Source organism: Acomys minous (genome assembly GCF_964271855.1).
Source record: "Acomys minous genome assembly, chromosome: 13".
Classification (NCBI taxonomy): Eukaryota; Metazoa; Chordata; class Mammalia; order Rodentia; family Muridae; genus Acomys; species Acomys minous.
Window position 1 is genome coordinate 30,925,415 of NC_140495.1, and position 18,603 is coordinate 30,944,017.

General features: G+C 45.0%; 1 protein-coding gene and 1 long non-coding RNA gene across 3 annotated transcripts in view; both read left to right on the plus strand.

Moving 5' to 3' along the window:
- The first annotated feature begins 125 nt into the window (after nucleotides 1-125).
- ZIC1 (Zic family member 1) lies at nucleotides 126-7,593 on the plus strand. The gene is made up of 3 exons (XM_084754418.1): nucleotides 126-1,607; nucleotides 3,070-3,233; nucleotides 3,922-7,593. The coding sequence occupies exons 1-3, from the start codon at nucleotides 626-628 to the stop codon at nucleotides 4,117-4,119; spliced, it is 1,344 nt and encodes a 447-aa protein (XP_084610544.1). The 5' UTR covers nucleotides 126-625; the 3' UTR covers nucleotides 4,120-7,593.
- A 161-nt stretch (nucleotides 7,594-7,754) lies between these two features.
- LOC311581727 overlaps nucleotides 7,755-18,603 on the plus strand; it is a 56,445-nt gene continuing 45,596 nt past the window's right edge. The window contains exons 1-3 of one of the 2 annotated variants that reach the window (XR_014773867.1): nucleotides 7,755-11,480; nucleotides 11,916-11,981; nucleotides 13,624-13,830. This is a non-coding gene — a long non-coding RNA (uncharacterized lncRNA). Of the gene's footprint in view, nucleotides 11,982-13,623; nucleotides 13,831-18,603 lie in introns of both variants that reach the window. The other variant, XR_014773866.1, reaches the window with a different exon arrangement.

Genomic DNA, 18,603 nt, shown 5'->3' on the forward strand with positions numbered 1-18,603 from the left:
TTTTCAAAAAGCAGAGAGGGGGGAAAAGGGAGAGTGAAGGAGAGAGGAGGAGAGCCTGAGAGAGAAAGACAGGAGAGGGAGAGCGAGAGAGAGAGAGAGAGAGAGAGAGAGAGAGAGAGAGAGAGAGAGAGAGAGAGAGAGAGACTAGTGGAGAAGTGAGGAGGGGCACGCTGCGCGCGGAGACAGGGCAAGCAGTGGCGGCTCTCGCGCTCACATTCCTCTATGCCACAAATCCGGGAAGAAGTTTTATTGGGGGGCTGAGATGTTCTATGCCTTTCCCCGGGCAGCCTTGACTCGAGGCCCACTCGGCAGAGACTGAGCGGCGAGAAAGTGAGAGCCGGGCCGGTGCGGTTCCAGCGGCAGGCGCCGGAGCCCGCCTTCTACCGGCCGGCAGTCATTCCGCTTGCCTTCCTTTGGCCGGGTGGGCGCCGGCTTGCGCCTCGCCGCTGCCTGCTGGCTAAGACTTCGTTAGGTGGGTCGACTCCCCCTCCCTCCTCCTCTTCTTCCTCCTCTTCCTCCGCCTCCCGTTCCTCCTCCTCCTCCTCCTCCTCCTCCTGATCTTCCCTCCTTGGCGGGCGAGGGTGGGGGGGGCGGGGGAGGCCGGGGCTTGCCCCGTGCAGCCACGATGCTCCTGGACGCCGGCCCCCAGTATCCCGCGATCGGTGTGACCACCTTTGGTGCATCCCGGCACCACTCGGCGGGCGACGTGGCCGAGCGAGACGTGGGCCTGGGTATCAACCCGTTCGCCGACGGCATGGGAGCCTTCAAGCTTAACCCCAGCTCGCACGAACTGGCCTCGGCCGGACAAACAGCCTTCACGTCGCAGGCTCCCGGCTACGCCGCTGCTGCGGCCCTAGGCCACCATCACCACCCGGGCCACGTCGGCTCCTACTCGAGCGCAGCATTCAATTCTACTCGGGACTTTCTGTTCCGCAACCGGGGCTTCGGCGACGCGGCGGCGGCAGCTAGCGCCCAGCACAGTCTCTTTGCAGCTTCAGCTGGCGGCTTCGGGGGCCCACACGGCCATACGGACGCCGCGGGCCACCTTCTTTTTTCTGGGCTTCACGAGCAGGCAGCGGGCCACGCTTCTCCCAACGTGGTCAACGGGCAGATGCGGCTAGGTTTCTCCGGGGACATGTACCCGCGGCCGGAGCAATACGGCCAGGTGACCAGCCCGCGATCCGAGCACTATGCCGCGCCACAGCTTCACGGCTACGGGCCCATGAACGTGAACATGGCTGCACATCACGGCGCTGGCGCCTTCTTCCGCTATATGCGCCAACCCATCAAGCAAGAGCTTATCTGTAAATGGATCGAGCCGGAGCAGCTGGCCAACCCCAAAAAGTCGTGCAACAAAACTTTCAGCACCATGCACGAGCTGGTCACACACGTCACGGTGGAGCACGTCGGCGGCCCAGAGCAGAGCAACCACATCTGCTTCTGGGAGGAGTGTCCGCGCGAGGGCAAGCCCTTCAAAGCCAAATACAAACTGGTCAACCACATCCGCGTGCACACGGGCGAAAAGCCTTTTCCCTGCCCGTTCCCTGGCTGCGGCAAGGTTTTCGCGCGTTCAGAAAACCTCAAGATACACAAAAGGACGCACACAGGTATGGAAACTAATGTAGGGCACTCTACCTCCCACCCGGGCCTGAGATTCGAATGTTGGGGGCTGAGACGCACAAGCTCGGCCTTGGTTGGGTCTGGGCCTCAGATTCCAAGAGACAGGCAGATCTGATTTTTAGTTTTTTAAGTATGGGAAAACAGAGAGCACGGACGAAAAAGATCCGAGCATACAGATTAAAAACAAAACCAAAACCAAAAATAAACAAACAAACAAACAAAAAAAAAAACAAGAAATAAAAAGAGGTGGAAACTGGGAAGCCGAGTCTGGCTTGGCCCAGCGCTTGAGAAGCTCGAATCCCGGAGAGGTGGCGCGCGTGGAGCAGCCGCGGAGGCGCCAGTTGCTCGGGCTACATACAAATCTAAAACTCTTTCTGGTGGCTATATTTTCTGGGACTTTGTTGAGTCCTTTCTACTGGGAAAAGGTGGAAGAAGTTGAGGTTGAGCTAAAGGATGCAGCAGCAAAATAGATAGAAATAGGCGGTAGGCGCAGTCAGAATAGGGAATGTAATTTGGATCCGAGGAGAACATTAGGTTTATGCAAATTTGAAGAGATACATTTTAGAAATCACTGGTTGGGATTGAGCTGTGTGGATAGTTGGTGAAAGGTGTAGAAATCCGGTCAGTTACCGTATATAGGGACTGTTCTTAAAATGCGGGGTCCCCGAGTTGGCCTTTAAAAACACTGACAAGTCGGAAGCTCAAAGAAGCAAAAACAACAGCAACAATAACAAAACAAGTACCAGGCAACTCAAGGCTTCGGGTAGGGGGCAGGCTGGAAATTATGGGCCACTTGGGGTTAAGAGTCAGGGCATCTGACCGCCCTCCGCAGTTGGTCATTGTCTGGTGGGACAGAACCCAACTTGAACTCTACGTTTAATGGTCTCGGGCAGGTAAGAACTTTCCGCATGGAAGCCCCCTCCCCCCCTTTCCAGATTACGCCAGAAAACGTGATGTGTGTAGGGGGTGGGGTGGAGTTGGGTGGAAGAGGCTACCAGGGGGTGCAGAGCGTCTGGGAGGGGAAAGAGCAAGGGGAAAGAGAATCAACCGGGTTCAAAAAACCTTAAACGAAGAGCTAAGCAGAAGCCGCTGGGTGACCTCTGTAAAGACCTGGGCAGAAAAACCAGCATCTAGAACTATTCTGGATTGAAAACAGACAAACAAACAAAAGTGCTCCTGCTTCTTCTAGTGATACTGCTATTACTACCATTACAAAGTAAAAATAAAATGTAGATATAATTGTCTCGGGTGTTAAAAAAAACATAGCTAAGTTATTCATAGTTTAACTACAGCTGCATGAATTTATGAAAGCCCCAGAGTTTAAGCTCGAAAGAGCCTACCCTTGGGCAGCCAGCATTTTTTAATTTACTAAAGTTTATCTATTACATTCTGAAAACAGCTACTGACTTATTGAAATAAGACCCATCTCTTTCTCAACTTTCACATTAGGGGAGAAGCCCTTCAAGTGCGAGTTCGAGGGCTGCGACCGGCGCTTCGCCAACAGCAGCGACCGCAAGAAGCACATGCACGTGCACACTAGCGACAAGCCCTACCTTTGCAAGATGTGCGATAAGTCCTACACGCACCCCAGCTCTCTGCGCAAACACATGAAGGTAACGCCGCGGTCTGGCCGCTCGCCTTCGAGCAGGAGTCCTTTCGGCGCTCGGGCCCGGGCCAGCCACCCTGGAGCGGCTTCTGGGCGGCCGCAGGAGCCGCGGAAGGCGGAGAGACAAACGGTTTCACTCTGTTGAGTGGAGCAGGGCAGAGGGAGCAGGGGAGGGAAAGATAGCAGCACCAGAGGCCAATTAAACTCACTGTTTCATAATGAAAGTAAAAATAAGTTAGGGGACTCCTAGGCCGCGCGGTTAGAGCTGGTGCGGTAAGCTCGGCCATTGCTCCCGGCAGCCAAGAGCAGGCAGGCGAGATGCGGTCCTGTGCACAGCTCTCAATATCTGCTTTCCTCAAAAGTGGGCAGGCAAACTTTAGGAAGCAAACTTTCCTAGACTCTGGCTTCAAAAGCAGCCTCCTCCTTCCCACCCCCCTCCCCCTTTTCTTTTGTGAGTACCTCGGGCACAGTTCCCCTCCTGGAGCGTGGCTGTGCAGGGCAAGGCCCGGAGAACCAAGCCCAAGTCCCATTGGTCCTGCCCGCGGAGAGTCTGGGAGATCCCTGGCTTTGAAAGAAGCGGGGAGGGGTAGGGGAGGGGGCGCGAGGCGGGAGGAGGGGGAGCACAGCCTCCATAGCCTTGGGTAGCCGCTGGGCCCACTCTTCATCTTCATTAAAACGCAACTTTATTCTCTCAGGTCCATGAGTCCTCTTCTCAGGGCTCACAGCCTTCACCCGCCGCCAGCTCCGGGTACGAGTCGTCCACGCCACCCACCATCGTGTCTCCCACCACAGACAACCCGACCACCAGCTCCATGTCGCCCTCTTCCTCCGCGGTCCACCACACAGCCGGCCACAGCGCTCTCTCTTCCAATTTTAACGAATGGTACGTTTAAAATCCGAAACAAAACATGCCAAACCTATTTAAGAGACTGAACACACACGTATACACAATATTATTGAAAGAATCCTGAAAACGAGAAACCCCTCGTCCCGATCCCGCAAACGTTGGTTGGTTTTGTTTTGCTTGTTTGTTTTTGTTTTTAAATCTGCCGGTAAAACTCCAGGACTGAGTAAAACAGAGGAAACAGCAAGCCTTACTTTTTTTTTTTTTTCAATTTTATTTCCCCCTCCCCCTTTGGAAAAGGCTTGGTAGCTGAAGGGCGGGAGGGGGTGGAAGAGAAGGCGGCTGCCTGACTGAACACCGCCAAAGGCCCTGAGGGGCAGTTTCTTGTTGGATCAGAACAAGCTCTCTGGGGCTGCAGCTTTTCTTTATCTTGTTTTGCTTTCTTGTAAATACAGAATTATTAGCTTAAATCTGTTCTGTTGGATTCTGTATATAGCTACACCTCGGTTGGAGTGGGTGGGTGGGATCGTGGCGTGGTGGTCTTTGCATTGGGGAGGGGAGGGCCGGTGGGAGGGGGGAGGGAAGGGGGGGTGGGCGTCCAAAAGCCAACTGTTTGTACTGAATGGCGAGAATGTTCTAGTAAGTGTGTACCAAAATGTGAACTACTTTGTACGATTACAGTCTCTACGTTGACCTAACAGAATATTGATATTAATGTGCTTTTTTTGTATAAAGTGCAAACATTTCGTCCCAAAGTCTGAGTGCTTTAGTGCAGTAAAAATGTTGTTTCATGTCCTGTCAATAATTCGTATAGTACGAGCCTGAATCTACGTGTCAAACTGTTCCATTTGTTTATGTAAAGTGATATTAAAAAAGATATAAACTATAGCTGTCCATTGCTTTTGGCAAAATATACAACCACACAATGTATATAATTCCTAGTTTCCATATTTATCCGCATGTAAAGGGCCCGGTTTATCCATGTTACAGCTATTCAATATTTATGGCTAGAAAAAAAAAACTCGTATGTACACTTTAGTTTCCAGAACTGTTTGGTAACCTTTCGTACCTTATTAAAGATTCTTAAATCTCAGTGATTGTGGTAGGAATTTCTTCTTCACATCCCCTCCCCCCAGCAACCTGTGCCAGCCTTAGTGCATCTTCCAGAAAGCTCTCCAGCTTCTCTTGCCTTCTTTTCTGTCATTGCAGGTCATATAAACTTGATAAATGAACGCTACCCTGCTGGCTTTCCGAGAGGGTGTAATTAGTATTTATATCAAAATTTATGAAACAAATTTTCGGCCTCGGTATAATTTAAATGACCTTTGCAGACATAGAATAACAACCATAAAAATAACGGAAATAGATTGCACAGACAACATCAATATTAATGTAAGCGAATTGTGAGAAGCTCGGGGGCTCTCTCTGTAGCCTTGCAAATGAACTTGCAGTCATTCAAGGGTTCAGCTGCCCCCCCAATTAAATCCCCTGATCTGAAACTGGATTGTAGATTTACAATATTATATTTTAAATTGCTGTCTTCAATTAAGCCATTATGGTCATAACTAATTTTCAGGATGCCGATGCATGCTTTTCCAGGCCTTCCATCTTTGTACAAAAGTAAATGTCCATAAAGCGTTTCACTTGTATTTTTTCAAACGTGATGCTAATTTAAATTAATTACTTCCTATGATATATTATTATTCCTATAATTTTACTACTGTCATTAGTTCTCTCAAAAATACATCTAGAAAAGAGAATTATTTTATGTAATGTGATCATCTTTCTATCTCTTTTATTTATTTCTCATTTACTTAAGAAATTTGTTCCATTGGCTGGCGTTGATACAGTAAATTTGTAAATGAGGAGACAATATAAAAAAATCTAAATTACTTGTGCTTAATGACTGTGGCAGAACGCCTTTTCTCTAAATCAGATTGTCTTTCTTGCAGTTTAGTTTGATAGATTTGCAAGCTATGCTGCCTCGGCAAAGTTAGGGTCTCTGGTAGGGATGCTGGTTTCTTTGTCTCTGGTTGTCGCTTGCATGATCGCCCCATTAGGCAGACAACGTAGCTAGAACTCACAAATCAGGCCCTTGGCTATGGCTGCAAGGGTGTGGGTGTGTTGGAAGTCAGAGGAAGCATCGCTCTGCTTCTCTACCATCCTCTGTATGTTCTGGAAGTTACAGGCCTAAGAAGGAGAACCTTCTAAGAGCTTTACATGTGTTTCACAGCCAGAGCAACTTAAGAAAGTATACCACTGGTTAATTAGAAAATAAAAATGTTATCCTGTTTAAAGCAACCGCTGGCTATTTGTATTTCTCATGTTTAGTCAACAAAGTCTTGTTTATAGATAAAAAAGACTTGGCTGCATTCATTTTTATCTTTTTTTTTTGTAAAAAAAATTGGGAATATTTATGTTTCACTGTAAAGAAAAAAAAGTTCTGTTTGTAGCAGCAGTATTGGCCTTTTATAAAAAGAGTGTCACCTTGCAAATTATGTTGAAATTTTAAAAAGTTGAATCCTAAGCAAGAGTTGCTGTTAACTCTACAAATTTGTGAGCTAAAACCCTGATCTCGGTAGGTTTGGAGATTTAAGACTGATGAGCAGTGTAGAATTTCAAGTGACACTGGACTTCGAGCCAAACTTTAAACACAGAATAAGGACTAGAGATAGCTCATTCTTCTAGGTAAAAGAGATCTCCCTCTCCTCCTTGTAAAGATGAGGTTTTTCTGGGTACCTGGTGTGACCATAATGATAGTTTTAAGAGCAATTTTGTGATTTTGTCAGAGCATTTAAGAAGACAGCATAGGAGTTTATCTTTGATTTGACTATTTCTAAATTACTAAAAGTTTACTTCAAATGTGAAATTCTGTCTGCTTGTTATGTGTGCAATGCTCCTTTGCTTTAATATCATAGTGCAATGATTAAATATCACACTATGGCATATGACTTATATAAACTATTTAAAATACATTTTAGAAGTATTTCTGTTTTCAAATTTCAAATATTCATGTAGATTTTAAAGTAAAATAATTTTATTACCATCTGAGAAGCCCTCTGTATGTATTTATGAATGATCTCACAGCAAAGAAAGTTTTATAGCAGAAGACAACATTTATGTCAGCCCCCCCCCTTTGCTTTGTTTTCCCCAATGCCCACCACAAAGAAAAAGTCATTAATGATGTAAGTTACCAAAATAATGCTTTAAACTAAAATGTAGTCTATTATTTTGCTGGCACCTTTAATGTCTGCTTCTTGAGATGTATTCTTTATACTTTTCTTCATGGGCTATTAGGTTTTGAAATACATGAATGTGAACAGAGAAATATATTGTTAGACTCTATTTAGCAGGAGCTGAAGATGCTGCAAATGGCTGGTTTCTATGTGTAGTTGTGGATTTTGATCTAGGGAGAAGGCCGTACTGGTTCATAGTGCATACATACTGCATTGTATTCTGGATCCAACCAAATGAATAGGACAGCTAACAAGTTATTAAAATGGTACTTTGTGTCAACAGAAAATGCCTGAGTACAAGCAATCATTTGAGAAATGAAGAGAAATGAGTTTGGGCTGTGTGTGTGTGTGTGTGTGTGTGTGTGTGTGTGTGTGTGTGTGCGCATTCAAAGAGCAAACATATAAACACACAAGCACCATTTATGTAGGGACTAAGTAATTCTCAAATATTTCAGATCCTTTGTTTTCTGCTTCAAAAGCTACCCCCAACTGCTTTAAGCAGTTGCAGCTGATGGTTTTGATTTTTTAAAGTCAAGCATTCAAGTTAACCTTTAAGAAGCAAACCACCTCCAAAAGAAATATGTAACCTTTCAATTGCCTTATATTTATTTATTTATTCATATATTTTTAACTGACAATGAAAATAGCACTAACCTTCTTTCCTGATGGGTTTGGCATTTAGACATTTTTATTTTTTGATTGTGAAGTTTTCTCAGAACTTTGAAAGGTTTGTCAATAACAGTGCACTCTCCAGCATCTTCCTCATCGCCCCAAATGTTTCTAAGGCCCCTAAATTGAAGCCAAGGTGTAATTAGTGCCCAGGCTATTAGTGAATCATCACTTATAGACTTGGTACCTGAACACATTACTGTCCAAGAAGTGACTTGGAGAAACTGTTGGCTCTTAAAGGTGGATTCAGTGTAAGCCATTCTGATGGGTAACTACATAGGACCTGGTATACTTAAAAGGATAGCACTGGCTTTATTCCGTTAGCTATTCCTGGTCTAGATGTAAAAACATCAGATTTTTATATATTTTCAGTTTCTGCTTCTCCTAGTTCTCCAATTTAAAATGCCAATCACTCCTCTTTAGGTACAGAGGCCTAGACTCCCAGTAACATCAATTGTAGTTCTCAGAACTGAGAATTCACACCAAGAATGTTTTTATGTTTTCATAAACATACACCATAAATGGTTTTTAAATAAACTTTCATAAGAATGTTTTTATGTTTTTATAAACATGGTCAGAGTTGATAGTATTCTTTACTTTTTGAATTCTTGAAAATAGAGCAAGCAGCAACAGCAAGACAGATCTTGGTTTTTGCCAGGCCAGTCATTAAAGGCCTGCCTAACTCATAATATTTTTTTCTTTTAATTTTTAAAGAACCTCACTAGCTGTAACACGTACCCACTTAAAATGGCTATAGAATGTAAGGTTGTTTGTTTGTTTTTTGGTGTGTGTGATCATGTAGAAGTCTTATTTACAAATGATAGTTACTAACTAATTTGAGGCAAGCAATAAAAATGTTAACTTATTGTATGGATTCAAGACTTTCAAAGTCTTGAAAATATGTTATTTTCATATTAATAATGTTGCTCTTCAATCTATCAGCAGCTGCTTGGCTTAGTTTCTTTGCCCCAGCAACAGGAAATACACTGTGCAAACTCGGGGCTGTTTTATCCTACAAGGTGGAATCGTCACCAGCTCCACACGAGGGGTTTCCGTATGATGAATTAGAGGTTGGTTTTTCAAGAAGAAAAAATAGAGTTTAGCTATCAGAAGAAAAAATGGAGTTTAGCTATCTAGCACGGAATCTATGTTTGCCAATGGTGATGTTAGAGACCTTGCTAGTCTGTACACTGAATTCTGAGAGTCTTCAATGGCCAAGGTGCTTCTCTGTAGCCGGCTCAGGAGAACACAGCAAGCTGAGAAAGTTATCCAGAGACGCACCCACCCACAGCACCAGCACAAGACAGCTCCTGAATATGGGCATGAACACACTGTAACCTTGCCTTCAACAACAGTAAACTCTCTATAAGGTATTAGAACCAGCAAACGTATAAAACAAAACGCTATCACCTGTTTATTTGTGCAACTATTTCCAATACAAGCCTCAAAAAATGTGGACGTAAACGCTGAGGAAAGCTCAGATCGCATGATTCTTTTTTTTTTTTTTTTAATTCTCCCTTCCGGAAAACTTTAAGCTTCTGAGAAAGAAACTGAACTTGTAAAAGAGGAGAAAAACAAGATTAAAAGATGGGATAGAGTTTGCTGACAGAAACATTTTTGCCTAGGAGGATATTTTGAAAGTATGAAAGTATGGAAACGGGCCTGGGGAATGAGTAGAGAGGACACTCTCTATTCAGCTAACCTTTCAGTTCTTGCTTAGAAGGTATGACCACACAAGACTGTGTGGGTAACCTAAGGGGCTCGCGGTGCCTCCGCCAGCTGGGAAGTGTTTCCAGCTCTCTTCCACACACACCCCCGCCCCCCTAGCCTCCAGCCGGACCAGCAGCGCGCATGCGCGGCATGCAGCCCAGGGTTCCACGTGCTAATGAATATGCATAGTGCCCCCGCCCTTGGCGAGCGGAGGAGGGAATCGCGGAAGCTCCCGCCTGTGAAAGTCTCTGGCCTGACTCCCAAAATAGTGCGGCGGGGAAGCCGCACGTGTTTGTTTTCAAACCGCGCTGGTTTAAGTGAGTTCACAATGCCAGCAGAGGCTCGGGCAACCTGCGGCCGCCACTACAAGAATTGAGTGGCTGGAGCGGTGCTGGGTTTTCCCCTTTCCCAAGGGCTGAAATGTTGGATTGCTTGGCTAGAGTGGGCCACACATCCTGTGCCCGGGCTCCTGGCTTACTCCCTGTTCACTCAGGGTTCCTCTATCTCCGATTCCTTCTAAAGCGGGTTCTGTCACTCTGGCAGTTCTCAGACACACGCCATTTCCACATTCCTCAGACACAAAGTCCTTTTGGGCTCAACTGGTCCCTAGGGCTCAGGATCGGCTTTTCAAGGGCCGGGAGATGGGAGGACTTCCCATTTTCCTTATTCAGAGCGGTTCCCCGTGTGTCGTGTCTATGTCTTTGCGTACCCCTCTAACCCTCCTCTAGCCTTTTGGCTTTCCCCCAAGAACCCAGTCCCCCTACCCCAATTTACTGCACTAGAAGGTATTTGCCTGAACAGCCACCGTAGGGTCTTTTACGAATCCCTCTCAAATACTAGTCAAGTTGTTGCAGTGCGACCTGCGACAGTCCCGTTGAGCTCAGGCGTGCTTCACGTGAGGATTTAGTGCACAGAACCGCTTGACCCAGAGACCAGGAAGTGTGGACTTCAGGTGCTGGGGAAGTGGTTTTCTCTCCTCGTGACGTTTGTGGAGTTCTGTACATTGTGTAGTATTTTAAGGCCTGTGGGTTATCTTCCGATCAATCGTATAACCTGTCTGACGCAGTGGCCAGCATTTCTTCACAAATAAATGGTTAGCGGCGGTCTCTGAGACAACTCTATCTTTTCATGGACTTATAGAATTACGCCTGTTAGGTGTTTTAATTAAAACCCTGTCCAATGATGGCAGAAATGGCCTCCAAGACCTCCAGTCCTCCTCTGAACCTCACTTTGAGCCGAACAGGTAGAGCCATTTTGTGGCGCTCACACTCTGTCAACAGTGAAAGTCACTGTCCAGTTCACAATGAAGTCTGCTTTAGGGCTAACACAACTTGTGTCGTTGATTCTTTCAGCTCGGGGCCATGACAGCCAAGCCCTCTTAGGCCTCGTACTTGACAGAGAGGTTTTGGATACGTCATTACCGGGACAAGGCCTTCCATCCTACAACGTAGCTTGCTTGGTAGCTCAATGCCATTTTCACTCAACCGATCTCGCAGCTCCATAATGGAGGTTGCATTTTGCTGTAGGCTCTTTGCATGCCTCTCCAGTCCTTGCTCCCCCATGAGGGTTAGGCCCACGGGGAAGCCTGTTCAAAGTCACTCACCCTGAACACTCAAAATAGTGGTTAGAACACAAAGGTTCGGTTAGTTCTTTCGAGGTGCTCACAGCTTCTGGTCGGTGCAGAATCCTTGAAACAGAAGCCATCCACTGGAGACTTGGGTTTTTCTGAGTTTGAATACCCAGGCCGGCTGAGAGCGACCCAGACTCCAGACTCGGACTCTAGCTAGTGATGAAGGTCTGTGAGTAGAAAGCTCAAAGCCAGCGTGTGTTCCTGCGTCTTTCCTCAAAGACCAAGGCCCAAAGAACCTTTTTCATTTGGCGCAGGCTGAAGGAAGGGAGGGGAGGGGGGGGATGGAGTTGGGAGGGGGGTAGGTACACTGTGGGGGATGGCGGGGGTCTCGGTTGAAAGCGGGACTCAGCTCGGCCGCCGCCTGGGAGCTGACACAGTGTAGCTGTGCTCTCCAGCCTGGAGCAGTAGAGGAGTCAGAGCCAGTGTCCGAGAGACTCAGGTTCCAGAAGGGCCAGCAGCTCCGTGCCAGGTCAAGTTCAGTCTACACTGGCGGCAGTTTGCGGGTGTGGGAGCTAGGAAAAGGGAGCCCCGACCTGCCTGCTGCTTTCTTTCCCTCACATTTGCGCCTTAGCCCCTTCCCAAATTGCTTGTCTCCGGTAGGAATGACTCTATTCACTCCGCTTCAATCAGCTGCCAAACCTGTCCGAAATCTAGACCCCAGATCTGGTAAGTCCAGTTTTTCCCGCGCCCCTAAACCACTTTCCCAGCCACGTTGGTTCACGGCAGCGAGTGCGCGCTCGTGACCCTAGGCGCGTTCCACCAAGTTGGGCGGTTTGGAGCACCATTCTCCACCGCCAGGCTGTCCCCACCCCCCCCTCCCCCACCCCCAGCGTAGCCCCAAGGGTTCTGGCTTCTATAGTGAGGCGTGAGATGCGAGTGTCAGCTTTGCGATCCTGGATCCTCTTCGGCCCTGTAGTCACCGTAGCTATCTTAAAAAAAGAAAAAAAAAAAAGAGAGAGAAAAGAGAAAAGAGGGAAAAGATGAAGAGAGAAAAAGAAAAAAAAAAGAAGAAAAGAAAAGAAAAAGAAAGAAAGCTTTCCTCAGGGGTGGGGTGGGGGTGGGGTAAGGCAATGGTACAGGAGACTTGCCTGACTTTCCCTAGACAGTTTTTAATCACAAAGGTGTCCAACAAAATTCACACATGTTTTTATTGGGATTCTGTGAAATTATCACTGTTAGTGTTTTAACATTTAACATGTGCGTCACTCATAGCTTCTCAAGTATACATGCCTCTTGGGGACATTTTTAACAATCGCTTTGTCCTCCCATACTGATTCCTTTCCTACAAGGAAGAAAAACTCGTAATTTAAAAAAAGTCAGCTGCGTTAGGACACATCGTTTACTAATGCGAAGAACGAGGTGAGGGATGGAGAAAAAAAAAAAAAAACCAGCCATGGTCTTTCTAGTGGGAGCTCCTGTGTGCACTATTACTGAAATGTGAGAGATGGATGGGGGTGGTGATGATCAGGGCGCTGGAAGGAAGGAGGCTTTTGAACTACTCTGCCCTGTTGCACAGGCCTGACCTTTGGCTGACACGGCCACGGAGCCGGCCGTTCGTTAACGAGGATTTGATACATTAGACATTCCAGCTGGGCGTGTAAACCCACGCTCTGAATCCAGATTTCGCTTAAATTAGTGTTCTAGGAAATGATCTTTCTAAGTCCTGAGGCTTAGCTGAGTGTCAGGCAGGGCCCTGAAAAGGGCAATGAAAGGATACCGGGTAAAAGGCACATTCCTAGCTCCTTAAATAAATAAATAACAAGAAGTAAAGCAAAATAAAAATCATTTTGAATAATTCCTGGAATCCTCCAGGGGTCCACTTTGAGGCAACCACTTATAAATAGGGCTGGTCTCATTCTAACGTGTTCGATCTGAGACATCTTCCCAGGCAACGCCAGAAAGCAGAGTTACAGTTACGGATACCCATAAGCTATGGCTATCTTAGGAGATATTAGTGTGTAACTATATATTCTCAGGAGATACCAGAGCGTAACCCAGGCAGCTAGACACATGGAGAAAATGTGACCATAGTTTTTTAAAAAGCCTTTTTTTTTTTTTTTACAAGTTGCACTCTCTTTAACTTGCTTCAACAACTTCGTGACGGGCCACGAAGTCCCAGAGAACCGTTAGCCTAATAGACTGAGCGTGCCCCTGGAGAAGTCTCAGGCCAGACCACTTGCTTGGTGGGCACCAAGGCTCTCTGGCATTTACAGACAGAAGTGTCTATTCATTTTACTAGAATCTCATCAACTCTGTTAGGGGGATGCCTGTCCAAGAAATGCTTTTCCTCCCCGCTTTCCATCAACAGATCCCGCCAGCGGATACTCATAATTGGGGGAAGAGATTCGCTCCTGCCGTAGTTCACGTACAAGACGGAAGCCAGTTGAAGCCAGGAAATGAAGTGGTAGAGCTCTGTCTGCTTGCCGACTTCCAACCACCCGCTTCTACGGCTGCCCGAAACCCTGCAGAGCCGCTCAGAGCCAGCTCTCAGCGCCCGGAGAGCAGTCTTTTCCAGGCAGGTTTTGCTGGAGCAGCTCAGGGCTGGTTCCAGAAACCAGAATTCACTACTGGAGAGAAAACAGTTAGCAGTATTCGGTTCAAGGAGTCTTTACCTCTGTTCCTCCACTCCTCCAGGTGTAGATGAAAAGACGGAAATTAAACGGAAAAAGGCAACTACTATCATTAAATATAAAACAAACAAAAATTTTAAAAGCAAGAACTCCTGGGGGGAAGAAACCATTCTTTCAAAACCGCGAGTTAAGAAATCCAGTCAGGACTGGCCTCTGATAGATTCAGAGTTTGTTTCGGCCCAGTATTGTCGGCTTAGATATCAGTCTTGTGTGTCTGGCAATATTTGGGTCCTACGTACCATGAAGGCCAAAGCTCCTTTGGGTAAAATATTTTTTTTCCCTATATTCTTAAGGAGTTTGCAGCTCTAGGGTCTCATAAACTCTGGCTTAGAGACTAGGCAGGCTAGGAAGGAGGCAAGCTCCTGGCTGGTTAGGTAGGAAGCCTAGTTCATTTTCGCCAGCCCTGGGTCCCAGCCACTTTCCAGTTCACTACTCCAGCCCGAAGTGCACTTGTACGTTATTTTCTCTTTAGGCCTATGTGTTTAAGTCAGTACAAACCGATGCTGACCCTCCTGAGACTAGAAAGAAGTAAAGTGGCCTGGCTTGGTTGGCTTTCTATGCTCCTCATCCCTCTGTGGCCTGGAAGGCTACCCTCACTTTTGTGTTTCCAGACAAGGTCTCAGTTTGTGTGCCGCTGGTAGTCCCCCCGGAGTAGCCAAACTCAGCTGTAACTTTTCTGGGGAACCACAAACTAAACTCCCTCTTACCTCCGGGGGTTAAAGGTGCCATTGCCCCAGGCCTCCCAGTACAATCCAGCCCCCCCCCTCCTTGTGGGGGAGGGGGCTGCTGGGGACCTGACGCAGGCAGAGTGGCCGCTGACGTCAGGGACTGTTGGCCACAGGACCCCAGCCTGGCCGCAGGAGCCGCGCTGGGGCCTCGTTAATTTTCCTCCCTGTACTGGGCATAGCAAAGAAAGCGCAGGCTGCTCTGGCCGCAGGTCTTATCCACCTTTTCCTTTGGGGGCATAGCGGGAAAGGAAAAAGAGGGAGATTAGTTTTTTTCAAAGCCTCGAAAACTTAACTTCTCACTTTACCCCCCTCATAAGTAGGGTTGAAACTCACTATCTACCTGATCTGAGGGCACGTCCTACCATTTCGCGATAAACCCAACATCTGAGACCTCAGCGTCTCTGTTAAACCCAGGCTCTCTGCCTCTTCTCTCCGGGTCCAGCTTCTTTGCCATTCGGCCAGAGCTTTAGCTGGATCGCCTACACTTTTATGGTTGATCAGTAAAAAGAATAGCCCCCTCCCGCTCCTCCAGAGACACAGCCAAGATAAACAGGCGAGCCTTACAGCCCGGCGTCAGGAATAAAACTCTCATTTGTAACATTCAAAGTAGTTTTTCTTTGTAAAAGCGCTTATAGGAGAAACTAGAAAAAAACAGAATTTTACACATGTTAAGCAGCAACTTGAAAAACTCCACCCTTTCTGGTCCTAGTACAGTTGCGTTTTCAACTTTGCAGTGGCGGTCACCGAGAGGGGATTCTCTCTTGGGCCTTTCCTCGAGGTAGGCAGGAGAAAGAAATCCATAATGCAGTTCCACAGGTGACAGTGACGGGATTTTCTGGAGAACCAACTAACTGAAATTAGAATAAAATATAAAAGCCCACTCCCCCAGCACACAGGAAAAGAAGCAATTTACAAATCCGAATGTTCTGAATATCATTTGCCATAACGAATTTCTTTGAAATTAGATAACTGAATGGAAAACTCATTTGGAAAATCTTGAATATAAAAGGGAAACTTACATGAATCTTTATGTATTGTTGAAAAATAGAGGGTCCTGACAATATAGAATCATCCTCATAATTAAGAATGTGAAATGAATTTACCCAGTACTCACTGGGTCAGAATACAAAGCCACTGTATTTATAGCAATGCCCAGAAAAGTACTATACAAGGCAAGTGACTCTAACACAGAGAAAGACAATAATCTGGGTTTTAATATTGTTTTGAAACTTTCACAGCAACTGTAAATTGGTTTTCCTTCAAAATTTTGATGATTTTATTACAAAATTAGTAAGTTACTTAGCCAGTAATTATATGGTGAGCACATGCATTGATCTACAGAAATATAATCAATTATTATTTTATAAAATGAAAATAACAGAACATTCATAAGATATATTTTTGAAGGAGGCTTTTGGCAAGTTTAAGTGGCCACATTAGTAAATATACAAAGTCCTACAAGCATGCTCTAAATGAAACAAATGTCTAGAACAGTGTACTTGAAATGCTAAAAAAAAGCTTTGAAAGAAACTTTATTTAGGGCAAATAATAATTGAGCAAAGGCTCCAGATGAAAACTATTTCCTTCAGTGATCATTGCATAATTTTATAGTTTGCAATACCTAATACCTAGACTTTTAATTAAAATTCCAAAGCCATGTTAACAGGATTGGGAAATACTTGGAGATGAGGACAGTAGTTCATCAGCATTCAGTAACTTTGGTGCCTTGTTGCTATTTTATGTACTTCTTTTATGTTCCATAAGCCTTTCCAGAGGGCTTTGCTATTTTTAGTGCAGTGGGCTGAAATTTATGGGCCTATTATATATTCCAGACTATGTGGGTAACATTATGGCTTGGGGAAAACTATGCTAAAAGTTAGCTAATATTATTAAGAGTTTTTAATCAATAATATTAGAGATATAAGGAAATAGTTTTATGAAAGTGATAAATTTCAAAGTCACTTTTGTTCTTGTTGCTGTCTCCAGTAAGGGATCTATATATGATTTGGAGTTGCAGTTTCTGACCTGGCAAAGCCGGTTGGTTCAGATGTTTCTCTGTGAACTTCAGTACTCTGGAGAAAATGACCTCTAGATTTTTATATGTCCCTCAAAACTGTGAGTTGGCTTACTACTGCTAAGTGAGTTAGAAGAAAAATAAGTCTAAACATAGAATTTGATTTATGAAACAAATTAAGTCAAGGTAAATGCTTAATCGATTCAAACATAAATACAGCTGACTGGCATTTCCATGTCACATACCACTTGTTCATACCCTTCATTTCTGAGAGTCACTTATCAGAAACATGAACATCATTAAACATGGAAAGACATAAAAAAATTGCTTCCCAGTTGGAAAGTAAAATAAAATACATTTCCAAAATGTTTTGTCTATATAAACTATAAGGCATACTATGGAAACTAGGGTCACGAATAGACGGGATATTAAAACTCGCATCCTCAAGGGTGCACATTGGCTAAAGCATTGATACGAAAATGGTTGCAAAATATATTTACTATACCTATTGAAGACTGTGAGATGCCACTTTGAAGAGAGAGAGAGAGAGAGAGAGAGAGAGAGAGAGAGAGAGAGAGAGAGAGGCACAACAGTTTTGCTGCATACTCTTTCATTTCTGGGTTAGTATGAGTATATATATTATAGTATTTAGTTTACAGATTCTGAAAACATTTCTTGTTACCTTCCTACTAGCTGACTGCACCTGAATGGATCAGTCCATCCATTAATTAATAAAACAAACAAGCTTTAAAGATAAAAATGGTCAAAACGATAGAGAGAATGACATCTCAGAAAAAGAGTCCAAACTCTGATGCCCCATACTTGACCACTTCCCCTTGGTGGGGAGGCCTGGTGGCACTCAGAGAAAGGATAAGCAGGCTACCAAGATGAGACGTGAAAGCCTATGACCATATAGTGGGGCAGGAGGTCCCCCTTAGTCACAGACATAGGGGAGGAGAATAGGGTGAAAGTGAGAGGGAGGGAGGAACAGGAGGATACCAGGAATGGGATAACAATTTAGATTTAATTTGAATAAATTAATTAAATACATTTTTAAAAAGATGCCAAATACTTTCTCCCCTCCAGGAATAAAATGGGAGAGGGAAGTAGGTTATAAGTATGATACTTTCCATAAGAAACACGTAAATAAAAATAAATAATACCTTTTTCATTCTCTTTGGGATATAATGGATACCATATGTTTTTGCTTTTCTTCCTTTGGTTCACTTCTCCCTTCCTTGCTTTTATTCTCATCTCCACCTCTTTCCATTTCCTGCACATTTGCTCTGGAACTACAGGCAATACACACTTTTGAAAAGGCCTTTCTCTGTGGGTGACAATGACATACTCAGTTTGCAGTGGAATCTTTGCCAGGATATCATCTGTTGGGAGCACTGTTGGAGTGCTCAGGTGAAGTAGGCTAGCACAAGCTCCCATGGATGGACTTAGGCAGTTTGAGTGTTAGACTTGGGGATGTTCTAAAGCTTTCAGATCTCTAAATTCTATTTTCACCATTGCGTCAGACCAACTAAAAACCCAGTTTTGACAATTCCTAGCAAATATTTGCGAAAGAATGCCCATCAGTGACGAGGATACCCACACCTGTAGAACTGTGCAGAATTGTGGAACATTATATTCTTCTGCTCCTGTTTTAAAACCTAAATAGAGATTCTTTTGTTATTGAGAACAACCCCTTTCTTGTTTTTATTATTGGTCTGTATTCGTTTTAAAGCGTTTCCTATAAAAGTGTCAGCATATTGACTTTTTTTATGTGTGTGAATTTCCAATTTGCTCTGAAATATTAAGGCATGATTTTCACATTCCTGAGATTGACTTGGTTCATTGACAGTGTTTCTTAGAATGATTTTAAGCTCTTTTTATCTAACAGTCACCTCATGAAACCAAGAAATAATTCA

Coding starts and splice junctions, on each gene's coding strand:
- ZIC1 (XM_084754418.1), top strand. CDS start 626: ATGCTCCTGGACGCCGGCCCCCAGTATCCCGCGATCGGTGTGACCACC. Junction 1,608..3,069: donor ACACAAAAGGACGCACACAG/GTATGGAAACTA, acceptor CTTTCACATTAG/GGGAGAAGCCCTTCAAGTGC. Junction 3,234..3,921: donor CTCTGCGCAAACACATGAAG/GTAACGCCGCGG, acceptor TTATTCTCTCAG/GTCCATGAGTCCTCTTCTCA.